This window comes from Tiliqua scincoides, chromosome 4, assembly GCF_035046505.1.
Source record: "Tiliqua scincoides isolate rTilSci1 chromosome 4, rTilSci1.hap2, whole genome shotgun sequence".
Taxonomy (NCBI): domain Eukaryota; kingdom Metazoa; phylum Chordata; class Lepidosauria; order Squamata; family Scincidae; genus Tiliqua; species Tiliqua scincoides.
In genome coordinates, this window is record NC_089824.1 from 199,343,170 (window position 1) to 199,364,227 (window position 21,058).

General features: G+C 45.0%; 1 protein-coding gene across 4 annotated transcripts in view; it reads left to right on the forward strand.

Annotated features, from left to right (window-relative positions):
- SRC (SRC proto-oncogene, non-receptor tyrosine kinase) overlaps window positions 1-17,574 on the forward strand; it is a 38,842-nt gene extending 21,268 nt beyond the window's left edge. For all 4 annotated transcript variants that reach the window (XM_066626547.1, XM_066626550.1, XM_066626551.1 and 1 more), the window contains 8 exons: window positions 2,930-3,033; window positions 7,524-7,673; window positions 8,410-8,565; window positions 9,449-9,628; window positions 11,609-11,685; window positions 15,507-15,660; window positions 16,030-16,161; window positions 17,366-17,574. In XM_066626547.1, the coding sequence (XP_066482644.1) occupies window positions 2,930-3,033; window positions 7,524-7,673; window positions 8,410-8,565; window positions 9,449-9,628; window positions 11,609-11,685; window positions 15,507-15,660; window positions 16,030-16,161; window positions 17,366-17,574 (1,162 nt within the window). The remainder of the gene's footprint in view (window positions 1-2,929; window positions 3,034-7,523; window positions 7,674-8,409; window positions 8,566-9,448; window positions 9,629-11,608; window positions 11,686-15,506; window positions 15,661-16,029; window positions 16,162-17,365) is intronic.
- The last annotated feature ends 3,484 nt before the right edge of the window (window positions 17,575-21,058 follow it).

A 21,058-nucleotide genomic window follows, 5' to 3' on the forward strand; every position in this document is an offset into this window, starting at 1 on the left:
ATCTCCCTATCCACTCTGTCCATCCCCTGCATAATTTTGTATGTCTCAATCATGTCCCCCCTCAGGCGTCTCTTTTCTAGGCTGAAGAGGCCCAAACGCCGTAGCCTTTCCTCATAAGGAAGGTGCCCCAGCCCCCATAATCAACTTAGTCGCTCTCTTTTGCACCTTTTCCATTTCCACTATGTCTTTTTTGAGATGCGGCGACCAGAACTGGACACAATACTCCAGGTGTGGCCTTACCATAGATTTGTACAACGGCATTATAATACTAACCGTTTTGTTCTCAATACCCTTCCTAATGATCCCAAGCATAGAATTGGCCTTCTTCACTGCCGCCGCACATTGGGTCGACACTTTCATCGACCTGTCCACCACCACCCCAAGATCTCTCTCTTGATCTGTCACAGACAGCTCAGAACCCATCAGCCTATATCTAAAGTTTTGATTTTTTACCCCAATGTGCATGACTTTACACTTACTGACATTGAAATAGGGAAATATTTCCCCAAATAGGGAAAACAGTCCATTTTTTTTACTAGTAGTTACTGCTACTACTAGTAGCAATAGTTGATATCTGCGTCTTAGACATTCTGGACTCCTTTTACTGTTTTGTAGAGGTGTTCTCACTATAAAAATGTGAATTTGATCTGTGACGTTCCACCCATGGGTGCAAGTTACCACTTAATATCAGAGTAATCAAGAGGGAAACACCTATGTATGAATGGAATCATGGTGATTTAATGCCTTGGTAGGGCTGATTCAGAATCTGACAATGGCCGTCTAGGCATCTGCCATCCATTAAAATCTTTTTCTGTGCAACCTGTTTCAGCAGTCCTAGTATGAGAGGCATTTTCAGATGGAGCCTGTCTGCTTGTAAAATGGGTATTTACTGCAGTGCTACTTTTGTAGCAAAGGGGATCTGGAATGAAGCCCAGACCTAAGAATTACTTAACATTTGCAACTGGAATAAATGTCTGTAAATGAGGGTTCCTTCATTTGTGATACTTTTCCCATGCTGACATCACATCCATGTAAGAAAGGGGCTATGGAAGACAGACCCTTTAGAAGAAAACAGTGGGGAAAGACTCTGGAACCCAGTGGCCAGCAGGCAGGATCCATGCAAAATGATAACACTTGCTTGGCATGGTAAAACTGTGAAATTGGTTTAGATTTGGAGTCTATACATTGAATGAAGGAACCATAGCTCAGCTCAGTGGTAGAGCATGTGTTTTGCATGTGGAAGATCCTAGTTACTGGCACTTCCTAGACAGGTCTGGGAAAGACTCTTGTCTGAAACCCTGGAGAGCCTTTACTAGTCAGCATAGACAGTACTGAGCTAAATGGACCAAAGGTCTGACTCAGTTTGAGACAGCTTCAAATATTAAGGGGTAAGCCGCAGCATACAAAAGTCTTGCAGTCCCTGGCAAGATCAGGTGCATTTGAGACTGTCTATCATATGTTGTGTAATTATATAAGAAGAGCTCTACTGGATCAGACCAAGAATCCATCTGGCTCAGTATTGGTCCAAGAAGTAGCCAGTCAAGTATCTGTCTGGGGTTCTTATGAGCAGAGCAGGAACCATCCCTTGTTGCTTGTCTCCACCATCTGTTGTTCAATAGCATACTGTTTCTACAGGGGACCTCCATATCTATGAATTCCCCTGCGTGTGCCTCCCGTGCGCCCCCATGCGCACCCCCTCTGGAGGTGAGGGGAGTCTGAGTTCCATAGAGGCCAAGGACGTCCGTCCCCAGCCTCTGCGCGGCTCAGACTGAGCTCAAGAGCTGAAAACACATAACTTCCAGATTCACGGAGAAGATCTCCAGGACTTCCCTGGGCCTCTTAATGCCTTATAAGGCATTAAAAACATCACCCAGTTTCTCCATGAAACCGGAAGTCATGTGTTTTCAGCTCTCTAGCTCAGTCTGGACCTGGCAGAGGCCAGGAACGGATGTGCTTGGCCTCTGCTGAGCTCAGACTCCTCTCTGGGGGGGGGGGGGTTCAGTCTGCGGTTTCAGTTATCCGCATAGGGTTCTGGAATGGAACACCCACGAATAAGGGGACACGCCTGTATATCACTTTCATAAATGGTCATCACCATATCTTGTGGCAGTGAATTCCATATCTAACAACCCAATCCTCTGCAAGTGTAGTCAGAAGTAAATCCCATTGTGTTCAGTGGGGACTACTCCCAGGACACTGTATATAAGATTATAGCCCTAGTTACACTTTTTTGTGTGCTTATCTGGCAACCTTCTGCCAATTCTAGGGTAGCAAGACAAGTCATCTCTGCTGCGCACAACAATATTTATGAGCAGAGCAAGCGCATATTTCAGAGAGCCCAGATGTTTACATTTTATGTCGTTTTAAGTTCTTGTCTCAAAAGATGAGGGCTCAGAGCTTCAGAAAAAATGTGTTGCATGAGCCTCAGAAGGCTGTAGTATCTAGGAATGTATGTGGGGAATTTTATGGTTGCCAGTTCCTCCACTTCAAACGCTTGCTGCACTTGGAAAACTAGCTTGACAGGGGAATGGATTCCAGCCTAGTTTCCTCCCTGATGTGCCAGCTTTTCAAGTGTAGGGACTTTTGATGTGGGAGAGCAGTGCAAGTCTCTGCTGACAATTTAGATCAGCTCTTCTTCCACTTACTACTACTCTAGCTTTAAAACTGTGCATTGATAGACAAGGTTTTTCTCTTTGTGGCACAATATTTGAAACATTTTTAAAATTTGTCTGCTGCACCAGTTAAGGATATCTGTCATTTGTTTTTGTTGCTGCACAAGCCTTGAGCTAAATCTGGGCATCTGGAAACTTATTTATGGGAGAAGGTGTTAATTTTTCCATTGATAGATGGTTGCGATAACTGAAAGAACTTGCGCGAGTAAACTGGATCATAGGATCTCTCCATGCTAACCTATATTCTGCTATTGCAGGTGGTATTTTGGCAAGATCACACGCCGGGAGTCAGAACGGCTGCTACTCAATCCAGAAAATCCCAGGGGGACCTTCCTGGCCAGAGAGAGTGAGACAACAAAAGGTAACGATCACTGATGAACAAAAGCAGTATCTCTGGGAATGGACACTGCCTATAGAAAGATGGAGCTAGTGGTTGGAGGCCCAGGACTGGTCCGTCTATAATGCTGACTGAGACAGTTGCTTCAGAGAAATACTAGAAATGGGGCACCCATCTTTGTAACTCACCCCCCCCATTGCTGCTACTGCTCCTTCACTCCCTGGTTTGGAAAAGAGGGAGTTGAGCAGAAGAAGTGCAGTAGTTTGGGGAGGCTGGAGTGGTGGGCCAGTGCTCTAGGCTAGCCCACCATTCTTTTGCCTTTTACCCTTCCTCTTCTGCTTTGCCTCCCTCTTCCTTTTCTAATCCAGAGAGTGGGGCAAACGGAGGCTGACACATCACCAGGTAAGGAGACAGCATTTGACATGCCCTTTTTGGTGCCGGGAGGTCTTGGGCTGATCCTGTTGAGGATCCTTCCTCAGCATCTGGGAGAGTGTTGATTCTTGGTGTTTCTAGAACCCTGTTTCCCAGGCTTTTGATTGCTGCAGCACACTCTCCCCTCCCAAATTCAAATTCAAAGGGATCCCCCCTTATGTCCTAAAAGGCCTATTTCAGAGAGTGTTCAGAGGGCAGAATTGCCTGCCTTTGGAGGAGTTCACATACTGTCGATATTCATGCAGAGATGAAACAAAGATGCAATTTATCCTTGATATCTGTGTCTGCAACTGTGTAACCAGCTTGATCAAATGCCAAGACAGGCCCCAGTGGGGATGGTCCATTTGGGATGTGCAAGGAGCAGAGAATCAAATGCCAAGACAGGCCCCAATGGGGGTGGTCCGTTTGGGATGTGCAAGGAGCAGAGGCTGGCAGTGCAGTCAAGGGTACGTACTGGATCAACAAGAAATAGAGAGTCAAAGGAAGGAGAAAGAATTGAGTATGGACCAGGGTGCAGATAGCATATAAGACAGATAAAACAGAGGACCAGAGATGGAGAAACAGTTGGAGCCTGATAATGTGGTCAGGTACTTGAGTTGGCCAAGCCAGAAGGAATCTTTGTTGCTACTCAGGCAAGTTGTCTGGGCTGGTTTGGAGATAAGACTTTACTTAGGGCTTGATGTCCCCTGATTGAGCCAAGGGGCTATATTTCAACTAAGGAATCATCTGTCCATGCTCAGCCTGGTATTGCACTCTCTGGATGACCACTGGGCAAATGTGTCCCAACACACAACTTGGGAATTTACTGTTCTAAAAAGACCTTTTTGTTCCTTCTCTGAAATTGCTTTAGGCCAAGTTTATGTGTTCAGTCTGCAAACATGAACCCTTGTACAGAAACCACTGTGGGCTAAGTTCCTGGTTCAAATCCCATCATAAGATACTGGCTGAGATGGTATAACGCTGTAATAACCATTTACTTGTTGCTTTTGCAATGTAAACATCTTTGGAATTTTTGTTGCTGTTATTGACAATCAGTATTATATAGCTAGTCATCATCTTCAGTTGGATGCAATCAGATTGTCAAATGATAACTGATTGTCGTATGTGCAAATCATATATGAACTTGCTTTCATTGTGGATAGAGTTACTATGTTGGAAGAGTGGAGCCTTGCAGCTTGTGTAGTCTCTCCAGATGCCTTTTGTTCTTGCTCAAGGCCTTAAAAATGCATCTTCTAAAAAATGAAGTCTTGTATTAAGGCCATATCCCTGATACCATCCACACCCAATGCATGGATTTCACTGTAGTCCTTCTGTAAACCAGGCACTGCTCTGTTTTGTCTCCCCTCCCTATTTGGAGTTGATTGGTGGAGAACTGGGTGGGATTTAAATATCCAATGTAAACAGAGGCTCCGATCTTGTGCCTTTGCAAGAGAATGGTGCTAAAACTGGGTCACTGAGCTGGGAATAGCTGGGTAACCAATGGCAACAGGGAACTTTGCAGTTCCCTCCTTTCTGTGCTGCCAGGATGGCTGCTGTTGCATTGATGGGAGTGGTTTTTGTGAAGTTGGTGTCTGCCTGTGAATGACAACAAAGGAACTGGGCAGCAGAGACAATGCAATACTCACTTCTGTGCCAGTACTAAAAGCTTTGTGAGCACAAAGTACTTGTGACTGCTCTCTGCCCTTCTAAGTTCTTACCTTGTATGATGGGTTTACCCAATAGGCATCATCTCATGGAGGGAACAAGCAGCATGCATATGAACAGGTTAGATACTTACTAGAACAGGGTGGGAAACACTCAATCATGAAAGGAGTGACAGGATGTCTGTGTGGAATACATGCCATACAGACATCCTATCATCCTGAGTTTAGTATGCTGAACTCAAGCGTTCTTTAGGCATTTCTCCCTGAAATATCCCCTAATGCATTGTACTAAAATCCTTTTGTGATATTGGCCTAGGATGTGTTGAAAGGGAGTGTCACATTAGTGTGTTTTATAGGAACTTCTGTATTTGGTCCATTTTTACGTATTGCATTTCCCAAATGTGGCATGCTATGAAATTGTACGGCTGCATGTATTGCACAGATCTCCACAGACAAAGCACCAAATGTGGTATTGACATATGTTTCAGGTCTAACTCAGCTGTGAAATTTGCTTTGTTTAGTCAATTTCCAGTCATGGCTTCAAGGGGGTGGGGGAGCAATGCCTTCTCTGTCTAATTGAGGGACCTCTCCTTTGAAGGGATGGAAAGAGACCCGGCTTTGCATGCAGAAGGTCCCAGTTTCAGTAGGGTAGGGAAAATTTTTGCCTGAAATCCTGAATTGTTGTTGCCAGTCTATGTTGACAATACTGAGCTGGATGGACTGATGGGCTGACTGTGGTAAATGACTATGTTTATATACCTAAAAGATAGCTAAAGAAGATAGTCAGAAAAATAGGCTTTATTTGCATAATTTATGCTAGATGCAGAATTCATCTTTTTCTTGGTACAGAGTTTGGGTTACCTTGATGCAAAATGTTGATTGATTTTTTAAAAGCAGAGTGTTCACAGCCATGACTATGGAGCTTTAATAGCCACCTTCTTTTTCTTTTTACATATACAGTATAAACTTTGCTCTTGTAACTACTTTTAATTTGGTGGTGATGTTGTGGATGTTTTTGCCTGAAGGGCTGAACCAAAACAATAGTAATTGGTGTAAAAAGAGCAAGTGCAGATATATGAGCAGCTGATGACTACTACAGAGCAGCAGGAATGTAGTGGAGGTCTTCCCTTGAGAATTAAAGCAGTCTTTGATGGCTGCATTGCGTGCTTTACTTTCTAAGGGGAATCGCTGCAAGGTAAAATGTGGCTTCTAGCAGGTTGTAGGAGGCAATTAAACTGCCTAGATTGGGATGTTGTGTCCTACAAGCATAAACTTTCTTGAATTAACTTTGTTCATCCCAAATCATCTGGCTGGGTCTTTATGTGGGCCACTATCTCTGTAGTGGGTTTTGGTTGGCCCCCATTTATCTCCTAAGAATGGGATCTGCACCACTCATTCTGCATGACATGCTTATTTACAGTATCTGTACACCACCTATCCAATGGAAATTGCCTAAGGTGGTGAAGAAGATTTTTTAAAAGGTAACAACTTGCAAGATGTGACAGGGAATGATGATCGAGAATAAATAAGAAGGGGATAAAAGACTGTGCCCATTAAAAAAATCTTCAATTAACACGAAGTAATAATATGCCTGTTTTGCTCATCTTCTCTGAAACTTTACAAAGTCCCCAGAGCATTCTTAACTCATTGATCATGTCATTAACTGGGGCCAATGTGTTGCCCATGGTCAGATTTTCAGCTGAAGTTTACAGGACCCTGGAAACTGGAATGTTTTAAAAAGTCAGTCTCATGGTGCAGCTGTTTTGGAGACTGAAAACCCTGCCCAATAATCCTGGCTTCCTTGTAACACTGAAATGCTGACACATCAGACAAGTTAACAGTAGAATCACTTCCCTAGTTTGTAATTGGGGCATCCCATTAGCAGTGAGGAAGGTATATTTCCCTATGGATTTGCTGCCTGTTTGTGTGTTTCCCTTGAGGTGTTGCAGTGAAGTGCTCATGTCTCTGCCCTCCCCCCCTGCAAATTAGCTGGTAAGGTTTGACAGGATCACAGTGGAATCTGATCCAGCTGGAGGCCATAATTAGACAGACCTGGCTTTGCAGGCAGCTATTGTTCTTCAAAGGTATCTCTGCATTTTTCCCCCAGTCTTGATCTTGCTGATGAGTTGCTGTCCTGCTGAGAGCAGCAGTGCAGCCTTCTTTAAGGAGATGGCATCAAGACATTCTAACACACGAGGTCTACTTGAAAATCTGCACTTTTGACATTTCTCCCCATTCTAAAGTGCCACAAAGAAACTATGAACTGATAGGGAGTTTGGAATTAGTTTCCCCTTTCTTTGTTCTTGTCTCTTGCATGGTGGACCCACATCTCTATAAAATGAACTGTGTATGTGGGTGGTTCATATAGTCCTGCTAAGTACTGATCCAGAGGTTTGTTTTGGTCAGAAGATCTGAACTGTGCCTGTTCTTTCCTGGAAGGTGCCTACTGCCTCTCTGTCTCAGATTTTGACAATGCCAAGGGCCTCAATGTGAAGCACTACAAGATCCGCAAGCTGGACAACGGTGGCTTCTACATTACCTCCCGCACACAGTTCAGCAGCCTTCAGCAGCTGGTGGCTTATTACTCCAGTAAGTATCGTTTCAACACATTTCCAGTCATGCCAGATTTTTCCCAAAACGCAGACACCGTGTCCATGGCTCTTTTAAACTAAAGCAAACCTGTGAACAGAGTTGGGCAGCATCTTAAGGGCAGCAAGGAGTTAAGTCTGGAATCGTCAGATTTGAAGAAGGTTCTCTTCCCTCTATAGTTCTTCTTCAGCTTTCAACAAATGAGTCCTCATGACACAGACTGATCCTTCAAGAAATCAAGCACCCACCATGATTGCTGCTGTAGAGTACATTATTAGGGCTACATCAAAAGGAATTCTTTAAGTCAGAGATTTTCAACCAGTGTGCCGCAAATAGTCCATAAGTGTGCCACAGGAGTTTGGGGGAGGGTCATCTATTAATAGGGCCATTGGGAGATATGAGGCCACCACCAACAGTGTGATGTGCCTTGTCAATTGTCAAAAAACAGATGGTGTCTGAAAATTTGGATGCCTTGCCAGTATGCTGTGCCATGAGATGAAAACTGCTGCTTTAAGTGTTTGGCACCATATGGCCTCCTTGCCACTGCACCATAACTCCTCTCCCCCATGACCTGCCTTATTTATATCAGCAGAGTAGCATTGGTGAACAATGAAACAAAGATTCAAGGAGATTCAAATGGATTAGAGTGGAAACAAGAGGCTGGGTAATTTTAGGAATATTCTTCATAAAATGACTTTCCTTATTTCCTCCTGATGTTCATATTTCCTTTTTGCAGAGCATGCAGATGGCTTGTGCCACCGTCTCACCAATGTCTGCCCAACCAGCAAGCCTCAGACACAAGGTCTGGCAAAGGATGCTTGGGAAATCCCTCGGGAGTCACTGCGATTAGAGGTGAAGCTTGGACAAGGCTGTTTTGGAGAAGTGTGGATGGGTAAGAATTCCTGGCAGATACCTGAACCATGAAGCACACTGAGAAACATTCCCAGGAATTTTGATGGCCATCAGACCAGAAGGGTGAGATTAGGGAAAACAGCCACTGGTGCTGCTTACAGACCAGGCAATTGGTCTGGTCTGTAAGCTAGTAACTGTTGGATTTTTTTTTTTTTACTACAGAAATGGCAATTGATTCACTATTTGTTTTTTTGTTTGTTTGTTTGTTTACTTTATTTATACTCTGCCTTTCACCGGGAAGGGACCCAAGGCAGCTTCACTAGGAATTTATATCCTACATGGTCTGGTCTGCTGTGCAAGGCAAAAGGGACATAGGCTTCACCAGTGCAACTCCAGACTTGCATCAGTGTAGCAAACGACACCTTGGATTCCTACTAGTATAGTAGCTCAAGATATTGTCACTACTTTTGCTAGAGCTACATCGTACAAAGCTTGATCGGAGACAGTTGTGAACTGTCTTATGTGTGAGAGAAGGCCAGATCGATAGTGCTAAGCATTATTGTCTATCCCACGTAAATAGTAAATCTTAGCATTTGCAAAATGTAGCACTTTGAGTCCCCTGAAGCTCTTCACATACATTATCTTGTTAATCCTCACAATTGTGTGAGGTGGACCCATATTAACATCCACATAACTGCTGACAAAAAAGCAATTGCATTTGGAAGGTACAAGCCTATGCTGGTGTCTGTCAGTTTAACTTTGTACTGAAAGTGGCAGAAGCTATAACCTGGATGTATCTTATATCTGTTGTTCATGGTGTTTTCTTATCCTGAGGTAGCTGTATCAGGGCCCATACAGAGCCTGTGAACACTGTTTCTCATTGGAAAGGCTGCCTTGTAAATCTATTTGCATTTCTACTCCAGGGACCTGGAATGGCACCACCCGGGTGGCTATAAAGACTCTGAAGCCTGGGACAATGTCTCCAGAGGCTTTTCTGCAGGAGGCCCAGGTCATGAAGAAACTGCGCCATGAGAAGCTGGTGCAGCTGTATGCTGTGGTTTCAGAGGAGCCAATCTACATTGTTACCGAATACATGTGCAAAGGTATGCAACAGGGGCATGAGAGGTAGTACAGGAACCTGAGGGGCTGGATGCATTGCGTGGATGTTCCTTTAGGGCAGGGGTGTCAAACATAAGGCCCGGGGGGTCAGATGTGACCCACAGAAGCTTTTTATCCAGCCCTCAGGCTCTCAGCTACTGAGCAGTGCTCAGGTGTTAACTGCTGAAAGGGCAGCCCACGTGAAGATTGGGCTCTCCCATATCTTGAAAATACGATAAAGATTTATGTATTTTATCTTCTGTCATTTGCAGCTAATGAATTCCTAAGTGAGAAAAAGTGCTAATTTTTGGTTTGAGTTGTTTAATGACATCACTTCCTGCCTAACAACATCACTTCCGGCCCTCAGTAGGCATCATGAATGCCATTTGGCTCTTGGTATGAAACGAGTTTGGCACCCCTGCTTTAGGGTGCAATCCTAACCCCTTACATCAGTGCTTTCCAGCACTGACATGAGGGCAATGCAGCTCTGAGGTAAAGGAACAAACATTCCCTTTCTTTGAGGAGGCCTCCGTGAGTGACAACCAACTGCAGGATGCAGCACATGTCGCATTGGCACCGCTATGCCAGTACTGGAAAGCACTGACATAAGGTGTTAGGTTTGTGCCCTTACTCTTCTAACTGAACAAATAGGGTGGACAAAACTGAATTGGGTAGAAATGTAAGGCAAAAGGGAAAACACTCACCCTGTCCCCATTTTATAATTTGACTGTATCTGGAATAGACAGCACAAAGCACATGGGGCATTATCCAAGAATGGATTTGCACAACCAAAGTGGTGCGTTGTAGATGTGGGCCGAGTGGATTCATTCAGTGTTTGGTAAATGTGGGTCATGTGATTGTTTCAGCACATAGCCAACTCACAATACAACACTTATTTGCTCAGGGTTCTCCAAGCAAAGAATTATAGCTAAATTGTTAGATTTCTCTCTTATAAAGAATTTTATACAGTTTAAAGGCTTAAAGAATTCTGCCCCCCCCCTTCATTTCTGGTTGTGGTGGCGTGGCAAATAAGTGTTGAATTTTGAGTTGGCTGTGTGCTGAAACAATCACATGACCCACATTTACCAAACACTGAATGAATCCACATCTACAACGCACCACTTTGGTTGTGCAAATCCATTCTTGGATAATGCCCCATGTGCTCATGTTGCTGCCTTCACCCCTCCCCTGTCACGAATTACCTTAGGAGTTTACTCACGAGACCACTGCCCTACCAGAATAGCAAATGTGGCTTACAGGTTCATGCCAATTAAGGAGATAAAGCAATAAATGAATGAGAACGCAACCTCTGGAAATGGAGCAGGCCTGCTAGGTAGCATCTCTTGCCTCTGTGGTCTCAGGCTGCTCACATGCAGATCCAGGCCCTAGATTTGCAATGTGATCAAATACAAAACAGCCAGAGTCAAGTAATCACATGAAGTCTCATTGCTGAGCACAAATCTGGATAAGCAGCTGTACTGATCTGGCAACTAGCTGGAAAAGGATCATAATACTAAACACTGTGAAATAAGGTCAGAAAGCTCTGGGGTGGGTAGGGAGAACTTGGCAGGAATATGCAGAATTCTTAAAGAATTCTGCCCCCCCCCTTCATTTCTGGATAAACAGTTTATTGCTCAAATATTTTGAGATGGCATAGAAGCAGCTTTTCAGGTTTTTCTGTTGAAAAAACTGAACCCATCAGTCCTGGGAAGAGTTAATATTCAAAATGCATTGGGCGTTACATTTGCCTTTTGTGGCCTCCTTCTCCTGCATGGGAAAACTTTCTTTAGCTGATTGTCTTCCACACTCTTTAAAATAGCTAGTTGGTTCCGTTAAAACATCATTTCATCTGGTGTGATCTGATTTATTTTTTAAAATCTGGGAGATCACAGCAACCACTAATCTCTCCAATTTTTTTTTTTTTTTTTGGGGGGGGGGATGTCTGCTTGCCCTGCTCTGATTATTGACAACTGTTTTCCACCTAGGGAGCCTCCTAGACTTCTTGAAAGGAGAGATGGGCAAGTATTTGCGGCTGCCTCAGCTGGTGGACATGGCAGCTCAGGTGAGTGTGGCCACATTTTTTGAGATCAAATCTACGCATGCAGCAGAACTGTGCGATGTAATTTAGGTTTATATGACTCTAGACTCTAGACCAGGGGTGTCCAAAGTTTTTGGCAGGAGGGCCACATCAGCTCTCTGACACTGTGTCGGGGGCCGGGGAGAAAAGAATTCATTTACATTTAAAATTTGAATAAATTTACATAACTTTACATAAATGAATATATTAGACCAATATGAATGAATGAATGAATGAATGAAATATATATATATAAGACAAACTTATATGAATGAATGAAGGTCTTGCAATAAAAGGCCTTGCACAAAGCAAGGCTGGCCTTTCCTTTGCTGCCGCTACTGCATCACAGATGTGAAACAGCAAGCGGTGGAGGGAGCCCTCATCCCACAGCTCTTGCAAGAGGTCAAACAGTTGCCCTCATGCTGAGAGCGGTTGCGCTGAGCCAGTGTGGGCTCCAGCAAATCTTCAGAGGGCCAGAGGCTCATTGGAGACTGGGGGCTCCCTGAGGGCCACATTGAGAAGCCTCGAGGGCCACATGTGGCCCCAGGGCCGGGGTTTGGGCACCCCTGCTCTAGACCAGCAGTTCCCAAAACATTTTAGCACTGCGACCCAATTTGTCCTCCATGGTGGGTCACAACATGAGACTTCCTGTAGCACCACAGTGCCTCATTGGGAGCCCTTGGTCACATCAGGCCCACAACCTACTCAATTGACCCCCTTAGGCCTCAGAACACCCCACAGAAGCAACTGGAAGCAACTTCTGGTTTCTGGAATTAAATCAGAAATTGTATCCACAAACTGGAAATCATTTCCCCGGAGCATTCTGGGGCCCATGGAGGCTAATGGGGTGTGTTTTGGGCCCAGCACAACCCAGAAGCAGCTACTGGGGGCTTCCAATAAGTAGAGAAGTTTGTTTCTGGTGTGTAAAATAGGATTTCAATCCAAGTCTTACTGAACACAATTTGCTTACTTTTGTGTAAAGTAAATACAGTAACATAGTTCTCGAACACCTCTACCAATAATTGTGGCGCTACAGGGAGCATCATGTTGTGGTCCAGCACATATGGGGTTGCAGCCCACCAACAACTTCACAATCCTCAGCTTGGGAAATGCTGCTCTAGACTGTAGGTGAGGGAACTACATGTTTCTCCCTGCGTATACGCAGCTAGTACATCAGGAAGAGCACTGTCTTAGAACCCGTTTTCCTACACAGTCGGGGGGTTATTTTTCTGATGGGAGGAAGTGGTCATACATAGTGACTTTGCTTCACTTACAGTTTAAAACATCACATGGAAACTGCAGCGTGAAAGTCTGTGGCATGTATAATTTGGTCTTTCATGTGCTTTGCTTTGGAGAGTGTTTTGGTGTCCTTTCGTGAGCTTTCTTATTTAAACTGGTGTAAAATCTTCCTACTTTGTTTTCTGTTCCTTGTTGGCCTTCCAGCCTCTTTTCCCCCACCTCTTCCTTAGTGGAGCAGCATGCCATCAATGCCCTCCCTCAGTCTGCACAACATCAGCAGTTATGAATCTCCTCCTGATGTTGGCTGATGACATGTATTATTCACAGACTTTTAGCTTTCTTCAATCCTTCTGTTGAAAACCGTTGCTTGACACACCATTTTAAGTGAATTGTGGAGCCAGTCAGCTTCAAGGACATTGCTTTTCCACGGATCAGTCTGAACATAAAAAACAAACAGCCCACCCAGTGGCTTCATTACATTGGTCTCCATCTTAATTGGGGGTTGGATATGGGTTAAACAGGGCTTTGTGATGTGGCTTACGCTTTTTGGGCAAACACTGGGCACAGAATAAGGGTGGGGCCTAGCTAAACTGTCATGTTTGGGATAAACTGTCATGTTTTGGGATATTTGGGATATTTCGTCGCAACTTGGATGCCACATTGACAATGTCTAACGATGTCCCCTTGGCAACTGCTTGTTCAGTGTTGTGGGATTCTTTTCAGCTTGTACAGCCCGAGGATGTGGACAGACTCCTTTGGAGTGTGAGGCCGTCTGCCTGCCTGTTTGACCCTTGCCCAGCTTGGCTAATAAGAGCTGCCCGGGGTGGACTGGCTGAGTGGACGGGGAGGGTGGTTAATTCTTCCTTGATGGAGGGGACGTTGCCACTCGCTTTGAAACGGGCGGTGGTTCGCCCCCTCCTGAAGAAGCCCTCCCTGGATTCCACGGTGTTGGATAACTACCAGCCAGTCTTCAACATCCCGTTTCTGGGCAAGGTAATTGAGCGGGTGGTGGCGGCCCAACTCCAGAGGGTCTTGAATGAAATGGATTATCTGGATCCTTTTCAATCTGGTTTCAGGCCGGGCTTTGGGATGGAAACTGCCTTGGTCGCCTTGGTGGATGACCTACGCCGGGGACTGGACAGGGGGAGTGCGTCCCTGTTGGTCCTGCTGGACCTCTCGGCGGCGTTCGATACCATCGACCATGGTATCCTTCTGGGCCGATTGGCTGAGTTGGGAGTTAGAGGCACTGTTTTGCGGTGGTTCCGCTCCTACTTGGAGGGTCGGTCCCAGATGGTGGTGCTGGGGGATGCCTGTTCAACACCCTGGCCTTTGAGGTGCGGGGTGCCACAGGGTTCAATTCTGTCCCCCATGCTATTTAATATCTACATGAAACCGCTGGGAGAGGTCATCCGGGGGTTTGGAGTGGGGTGTCATCAATATGCTGATGACACCCAGCTCTATCTCTCCTTTCCTCCAGACTCCAGGGTGGCGGTTGAGGGCCTGGAGCGCTGTCTGGAAGCAGTGAGGATCTGGATGGGGGCTAATAAGCTGAAATTAAATCCGGATAAGACAGAGGCTCTCCTGGTTCGGAAATCCTCGATGCAGGTACTGGACTATCGGCTTGCTCTGAATGGGGTTGCACTCCCTCTGAAGGAGCAGGTCCGCAGCTTGGGGGTCCACCTGGATTCACAGCTGCTCCTGGATTCCCAGATGGCGGCTGTGGCTAGGGGGGCCTTTGCTCAGCTTCGGCTGGTGCGCCAGCTGCGGCCGTACTTGGATCGGGCAGACCTGGCCATGGTGATCCATGCCACGGTGACATAGAGGTTAGATTATTGTAACGCGCTTTATGTGGGGCTGCCCCTGAAGACGGTTCGGAAACTGCAATTAGTGCAGAATGCGGCAGCCCGTGTGGTCACTGGAGCTAGGCAGTTTGACTCTCTCAGCCCGCTTCTCCGGGGGCTGCATTGGCTGCCCATTTGTTTCCGGGCCCAATTCAAGGTGCTGGTTTTGACCTTTAAAGCCCTATACTGCTCTGGGCCAGGTTATCTCAGAGATCGCCTACTTGCGTACAATCCGGCTCGTCCTCTTAGGTCATCAGAGAAGGCCTTTTTACAAGTGCCGCCGCCTAAGGAGGTACGTGGGGCGGCGGCAAGAAATAGGGCCTTCTCAGTAGTGGCACCAACATTATGGAATTCCCTGCCCCTTGACTTGAGAATGGCTCCCTCTCTTGAGACTTTTCGGCAAGGCCTGAAGACATTTTTGTTTAAAGAAGCCTTCTGAGTGCGTGGCCTTTTTAAACATCTTTTCTGTATGTTTTTAGTATTTTTACAGGCCTGATTCCTCTGATTTGCTACGTTTTGCTCTTTTTATCTGACTTTTTATCTGACTATGGTTTTTATGGGTATATATTAATGTGTTTTTAATATGTTTTTATTTGTGGTTAAATTATGTTTTTAATCTGTTTTTAATATGTTGTGAGTCGCCCTGGGTCCCTTTGGGGAGAAGGACGGCATATAAATAAAGTTTAATAATAATAATAATAATAATAATAATAATAATATTTCCAGATTGCATCTGGCATGGCATATGTGGAGAGGATGAACTATGTTCACAGAGATCTTCGAGCAGCCAACATCCTTGTGGGGGAAAACCTAGTGTGCAAGGTAGCTGACTTTGGATTGGCACGACTGATTGAGGACAATGAATATACGGCTAGGCAAGGTACGGACTGCTCTTTCTATTGCTCCTTATTTGAGAAAAAGAAATAGCTACAAACTTTCTCAAGCTTCAGAGTGGGGGGGAAGCAGGGTGGCAATGCAGAGTCCTCTCCTAGAATGAGGAAGGTGCTGTTGAGACAGAGAGTTTTCTCTGCTGGTGCCCTTGCTTGCCAACAGGACAAGAAACGGCACACTATTCAGCGTGTCCTGGTTAGTTACACTTGCACCATATATCAGGTTGGTGAACATTGACAGAGACAGTGAAAGATCTTAGTTGTCAACCCTCATCTCTTCCCATTTTGTGAACTCTGCTGAAAAATATATACATGACATTTTTTTGAGCCTGCTTAATATTCTTATTTGCTTTGCTCAGGTGCTAAATTCCCTATTAAATGGACTGCTCCAGAAGCTGCTCTGTACGGCCGGTTCACCATCAAGTCAGACGTGTGGTCCTTTGGAATACTGCTGACTGAACTGGCCACAAAGGGCCGAGTGCCATATCCAGGTAAGTGCTGAGATTTGCTTCAGGTGCTGCAAGGGCAGTGCTGCCGCTAGCCACAGGACCAGTTGTGGAAACTCCTTATCCTTACAAGGATACTCGGTGGCCACTCACCTCAAGCTGCTGTACCCTGCTTGCTCTGTTGCCTGGTTCCTAGATTCACAGTGCTGGCTGAGCCTTGTTCTGCTAGGTTTAATGCACAGATCTTAGGGCCCAATCCTTTCCTGTTTTCCAGTGCTGGTGCAGCCATGCCAATGGGGTGTGCACTGCATCCTATGGTGAGAAGGCAGTAACAGAGACCTCCTCAAGGTATGGGAACATTTGTTCCCTTACCTCGGGACTGCATTGTGGCTACACTGGCGCTGGAAAGTTGGATCGGATTGGGGCCTTAGAGGCTCACGGGCATCCTTTCCTAGTCCTCTGTTCTTCTGCTATGTTGAACCAGGGCAGTAGATGGATGAACTTCAACCAAGATCTGGGAAGAAATATCTTCTCATAATGGTTGGCAACCTTCAGTCTCGAAAGACTATGGTATAAGCACCCAGTATTCCCAGGTGGTCTCCCATCCAAGTACTAACCAGGCCTGACCCTGCTTAGCTTCCGAGATCAGACGAGATTGGGCATGTGCAGGGTAACAGTTGCTGCAATAAATATGTTTCCCAAGCTAACGATTTATCTGGTCTGTGTAGAACTCTTTGATATCTGGAGTTGGGTGGGTATAAAAAAATTTTTTTTGTATCTTGAGGAAAAGCAATCCCTTCCACTGGGCTCAGTATAAATGATATCCTGTGTTTGCATCTAAAGTAGCACTGTCCTGAAAATCCTCTCGTAATGAAATTACAAAGTATTGAAAAAAATACCCTTCCCCAGTCCTGCCTATTGTTGCATGAGATGATGGAGGACTACAAAGTTCCCCAATCTCTCTTTGTTGAAGGTAGAAAAACTCTGGAGAAAAGTCCAAGAGTTGCTGGCTGGTATAAGGGAGAGCTATTTAAATGGCTTCTTTTGTAATTCAGAAGAAACAAAATTAACAAAAGGTTAAGGTACTAGCAATAGTTCTATATATTTTGATTGAATGAGATGCTGTTGAAGAGCCAAGCAAAATATTTCCTTTAGAGATGAATTTAAATTTGGAAATCCTTGAAGCGTTCACATGTACAGTTGCTTCTGTACTAGTAGTAACTCTCTTTTTTCCCCTTCTCACCAATAGGCATGGTGAACCGGGAAGTGCTTGACCAAGTGGAGCGTGGCTATCGGATGCCCTGTCCACCAGAATGCCCTGAGTCTCTGCATGACCTGATGTGTCAGTGCTGGAGGAAGGATCCTGAGGAAAGGCCAACCTTTGAGTATCTGCAAGCTTTCTTGGAGGACTACTTCACTTCAACAGAGCCTCAGTATCAGCCAGGCGAGAACCTATAGATCTGAGGATAGAATCCAGTGCCAAAGAACCTGTGCTGCTCCTACGGCATATGTGCTCAAGAGAGACTAAGTCCTGCTTGGAACACCTCCAGAGTACATGTCTGGGTGGTCTTTTATTCTGCTGATTTGTTGTTCCTTTTGAGGATAATATGGGACCTTTGTTAAACAAATACATCGCCTGTGGCTGTTCTGGGTTAACAAAGGAATGATAAGAAAAGAATTAGCAGAGTGTCACAGTTCAACTTCTCAATGTGAAGTTGGCTGTGGTGTAGCACACAGGGTTTCAGAAAAGTCAGGTCTTTCCAGAAGAGAAGAGACCAGGTGAAAACCAGGGATCTGGTTCATGAGGGCCACCTGCCTCCTGCAGTTTGTTCATCCTCCAAAGCACTCTTGGGTATGATCAGAAGGAACTTGATGCCTTGCATCTGATGGCATAGAGATGAGCTGCTTTGTGGTCTGTGTGACTTTGGAGCTCTTGACTCATCTCTGATTGACTGAGTGGTATTGCTATAGAATGATGCCTTTTGGATTAATATGGCTTCCATTCTCCTTTATTTCTAAACCAGCACAATCTTCCCTTTCCCTTTCATGTCCAAATCCCACTGCCTGGAACTTGATTATGTGCTTCACTCCAGGAAACACTGTACCCCACTTATATGGGGACATTTGATGTTTCAATGTACTTGTGATCCTCTTTTTTTTGTTTCCCTTCTCACCATTCTCTTCTGTGTCACTGAGGTCAATGCTGTGTCACTCTCCACCCAATGTTGTCCTTTCCTCTCTGGTGCAATTGCAGACCATAGGCATATAAAAACTTGAACTGGAAGGGTTGGACTTGGCTGAAAGACTTGCAGGGTGTTGGGTTTGGTGATTCTCAGTTCTCTAGAGAATTAATGACTAACTAAAGGGACTTTTTGGTAAGGTTGTGTTCTGTAACTGTGTTGGGTTTTGAACTTATGGTGCTTGTGGTTCCAGTGATAACTTGTGAGGGTTTTTAGGACTGGGTTAGAACTTGGACTGCAGGCTTGTCTTCCATTCTAGTCTTTCAATCCAATAGTCTGAGAATATTAGTTCCTTTGGCACACAAGAAGGGACATGCTTCCCACTCAACTAATGCTAGTCTTCCATGTGGCATTCTAAGAATTAATCAAGCACACAGACTTTTCTCTTCCCACTTGAGATATTTCTTTGTTGAAACTCACACTGAAGTTCCTTAGTGCCTCAGAAGTATACGACTGCACCTGGGTAAACCTCAGCTGAGCAGGTGATTCTGCAAACCTGTGTTAGTGTAGTGGGGGCAGTTCTGGTTTATGTAGGGCAGGGATTCTTAACTGGGGTTATCCATACCCCTTGGGGGTATAGGAACCAAATGATAGGGGATTGGGACTTGATCTCTAAACAATTTTTTAAAATGTTGTTCAATTAGATTAACTATCACCATTATCAATACGAATTGAAGCATTCCGTTCCTACTTATCCATATGTAAAGTAAAACCAAGATATTGACAACTTTTGAAGTCATATTGGTACCTAATAGGACTGGCGATGATGATAATTTCAACAGTCTGGTGAAGGAGGTATGGGGACATATTGGGCAAACCATTGGAGGTCCGCAACCATAAAAAGGTTAAGAACCCCTGATATAGGGTACAAGGACCTCACAGCATCCCACTGACTTTGCCATGTGGTATGCAGTCCGTTCATAAGCTATTTTGAAGTCCCACTAAAATTTGTGATTGAGCTGGGGGGGGCGCACTGGGGGGATTTAGGGAGGAGAAAAGAGTTTAACAAAAGGAAGTTAGCAAAGCCCAGTGAACTAAAAAACAAAAACCCCTGCTTTTGCCCTGCTTCCAAAGGTGTATATGATCCCGAGGATGATCTTTCTAGAAAGACTTTTAGGTCAAGGGCTTAAACTAGTCTTCTTACTAGGAAGTGCCTACAAAAGCTTGTAAATTCCAAACAGGTTCTTTGCACAGAAGTGACTCTTTGAATGAATCGGACTCCCTGATATACTTGGTGTCTGGTCCATAATTTGAAACTAGCCCCAATTATTCCTTGCAATACAAATCATTCCAAGTGTCCTTGCTTGGCCTGTTTCCCCCAAACTTTAATGTCCTATTGGCCAAAGCACTGGGAAAGGAAAAGGGACAATAGCTGAATACTGTGAAACCGAGGCAGGATGGCCACCTGTCAGGAACACTGCAGCAGTTGCCTGCATTGAACAGGGGACTGGGAAGATTCCTTCCAACTCTAACATTGATTCTAAGCACTGAAGGACAAACATGGCACACAGAGCTGCATGTTATCTTCTTTTCTGACATTTTTATTTTTTAAAACTAAAAGTAACCCCTGAGGTTTTGAAGTATCAGCAGAGGAATGGTGGGGGGAATATTGCTTAGGCTGCAATCCTAACCACACTTTCCTGAGAGTAAGCCCCACTGAATAAAATAGGACTTCTGAGTAGACCTGGTTAAGAATGTGTCCTCTTGCAGCTATTTTTCCATTCAAAAAAACTTACGCCCTTCCCAAGCTTCTTCCACCACACAGGAAAAAGATACACTGCAGGGACATAATTTCGAGTGGGGAAACAACTAGAAGGGAGTGAGCACATGCTCAGCTGTGACTCACAACTTTGTATGCTGCGTTTGCTTTATTTCTTACAGAAGCACACAGTGGCATATTCATGTAGTGTGGCCCCCATGTATGCTCTGGCTACTGCTGTGCAATCTCTTTCTTGATCACTGGTTGGTTTTCATGAATCCTGCAGGAGCTTTCAGTGCTTGAATCCATCCTGCCATGTATCCAAAGCTCTTTTAATAGCAGCCACCACCTTAGCAGCAGGGTTATGGCTCGCATTCAGATTTATGCACACGAAGTAAAAATCAGCTTGGCAACTGTTTTGCCAACCGCAATATTTTTTTGTGGATGAAACGGCTCTGAGAATCAACCGTCAATCTGTTTAAAACCTGTAATGTTTTGCTTCTTTATTGCATGCCCAAACCACCCCCCTCTGAAGAAAGGGCAAGAAATTGGGCAGGATGGAAACCCGGGCACCGGTTTCTAGCCCCATCTGAAGTCAGTGCTTCAGTGACCTTGCTCAGTGGGCCTTACCCAGATAGAACAGCAAAATGTAAACTGCCCTTGACTTGGCAGGAACATGCCTGTTAGATCAGAGTCTGTAAGCCAAGGAATCTGCACCCTGAAGGCAAATGGGCAGATGGAGGGATTGTAAGCAGCACGCTAGGAGAGACCCGAGATGCACCCCAGGAGCTGGCAGGAGAGTTCAGACGAGATCTGCGTTGTTTTGTTAACTAGGACAACTCTACTAACAGAAGCTGTTCCAAATTCACAGCCTGTGAACATGCCCCAAAACACCTAGAAAGGCAGATTCTCCAAAATGCCTGTGTGTGATCAGCAAGTGAGGCTGAAAGAAATGTCTCAAATCAATAAGGTCACTGCAGCATCTTAAGAAGAAAGGTTTCCA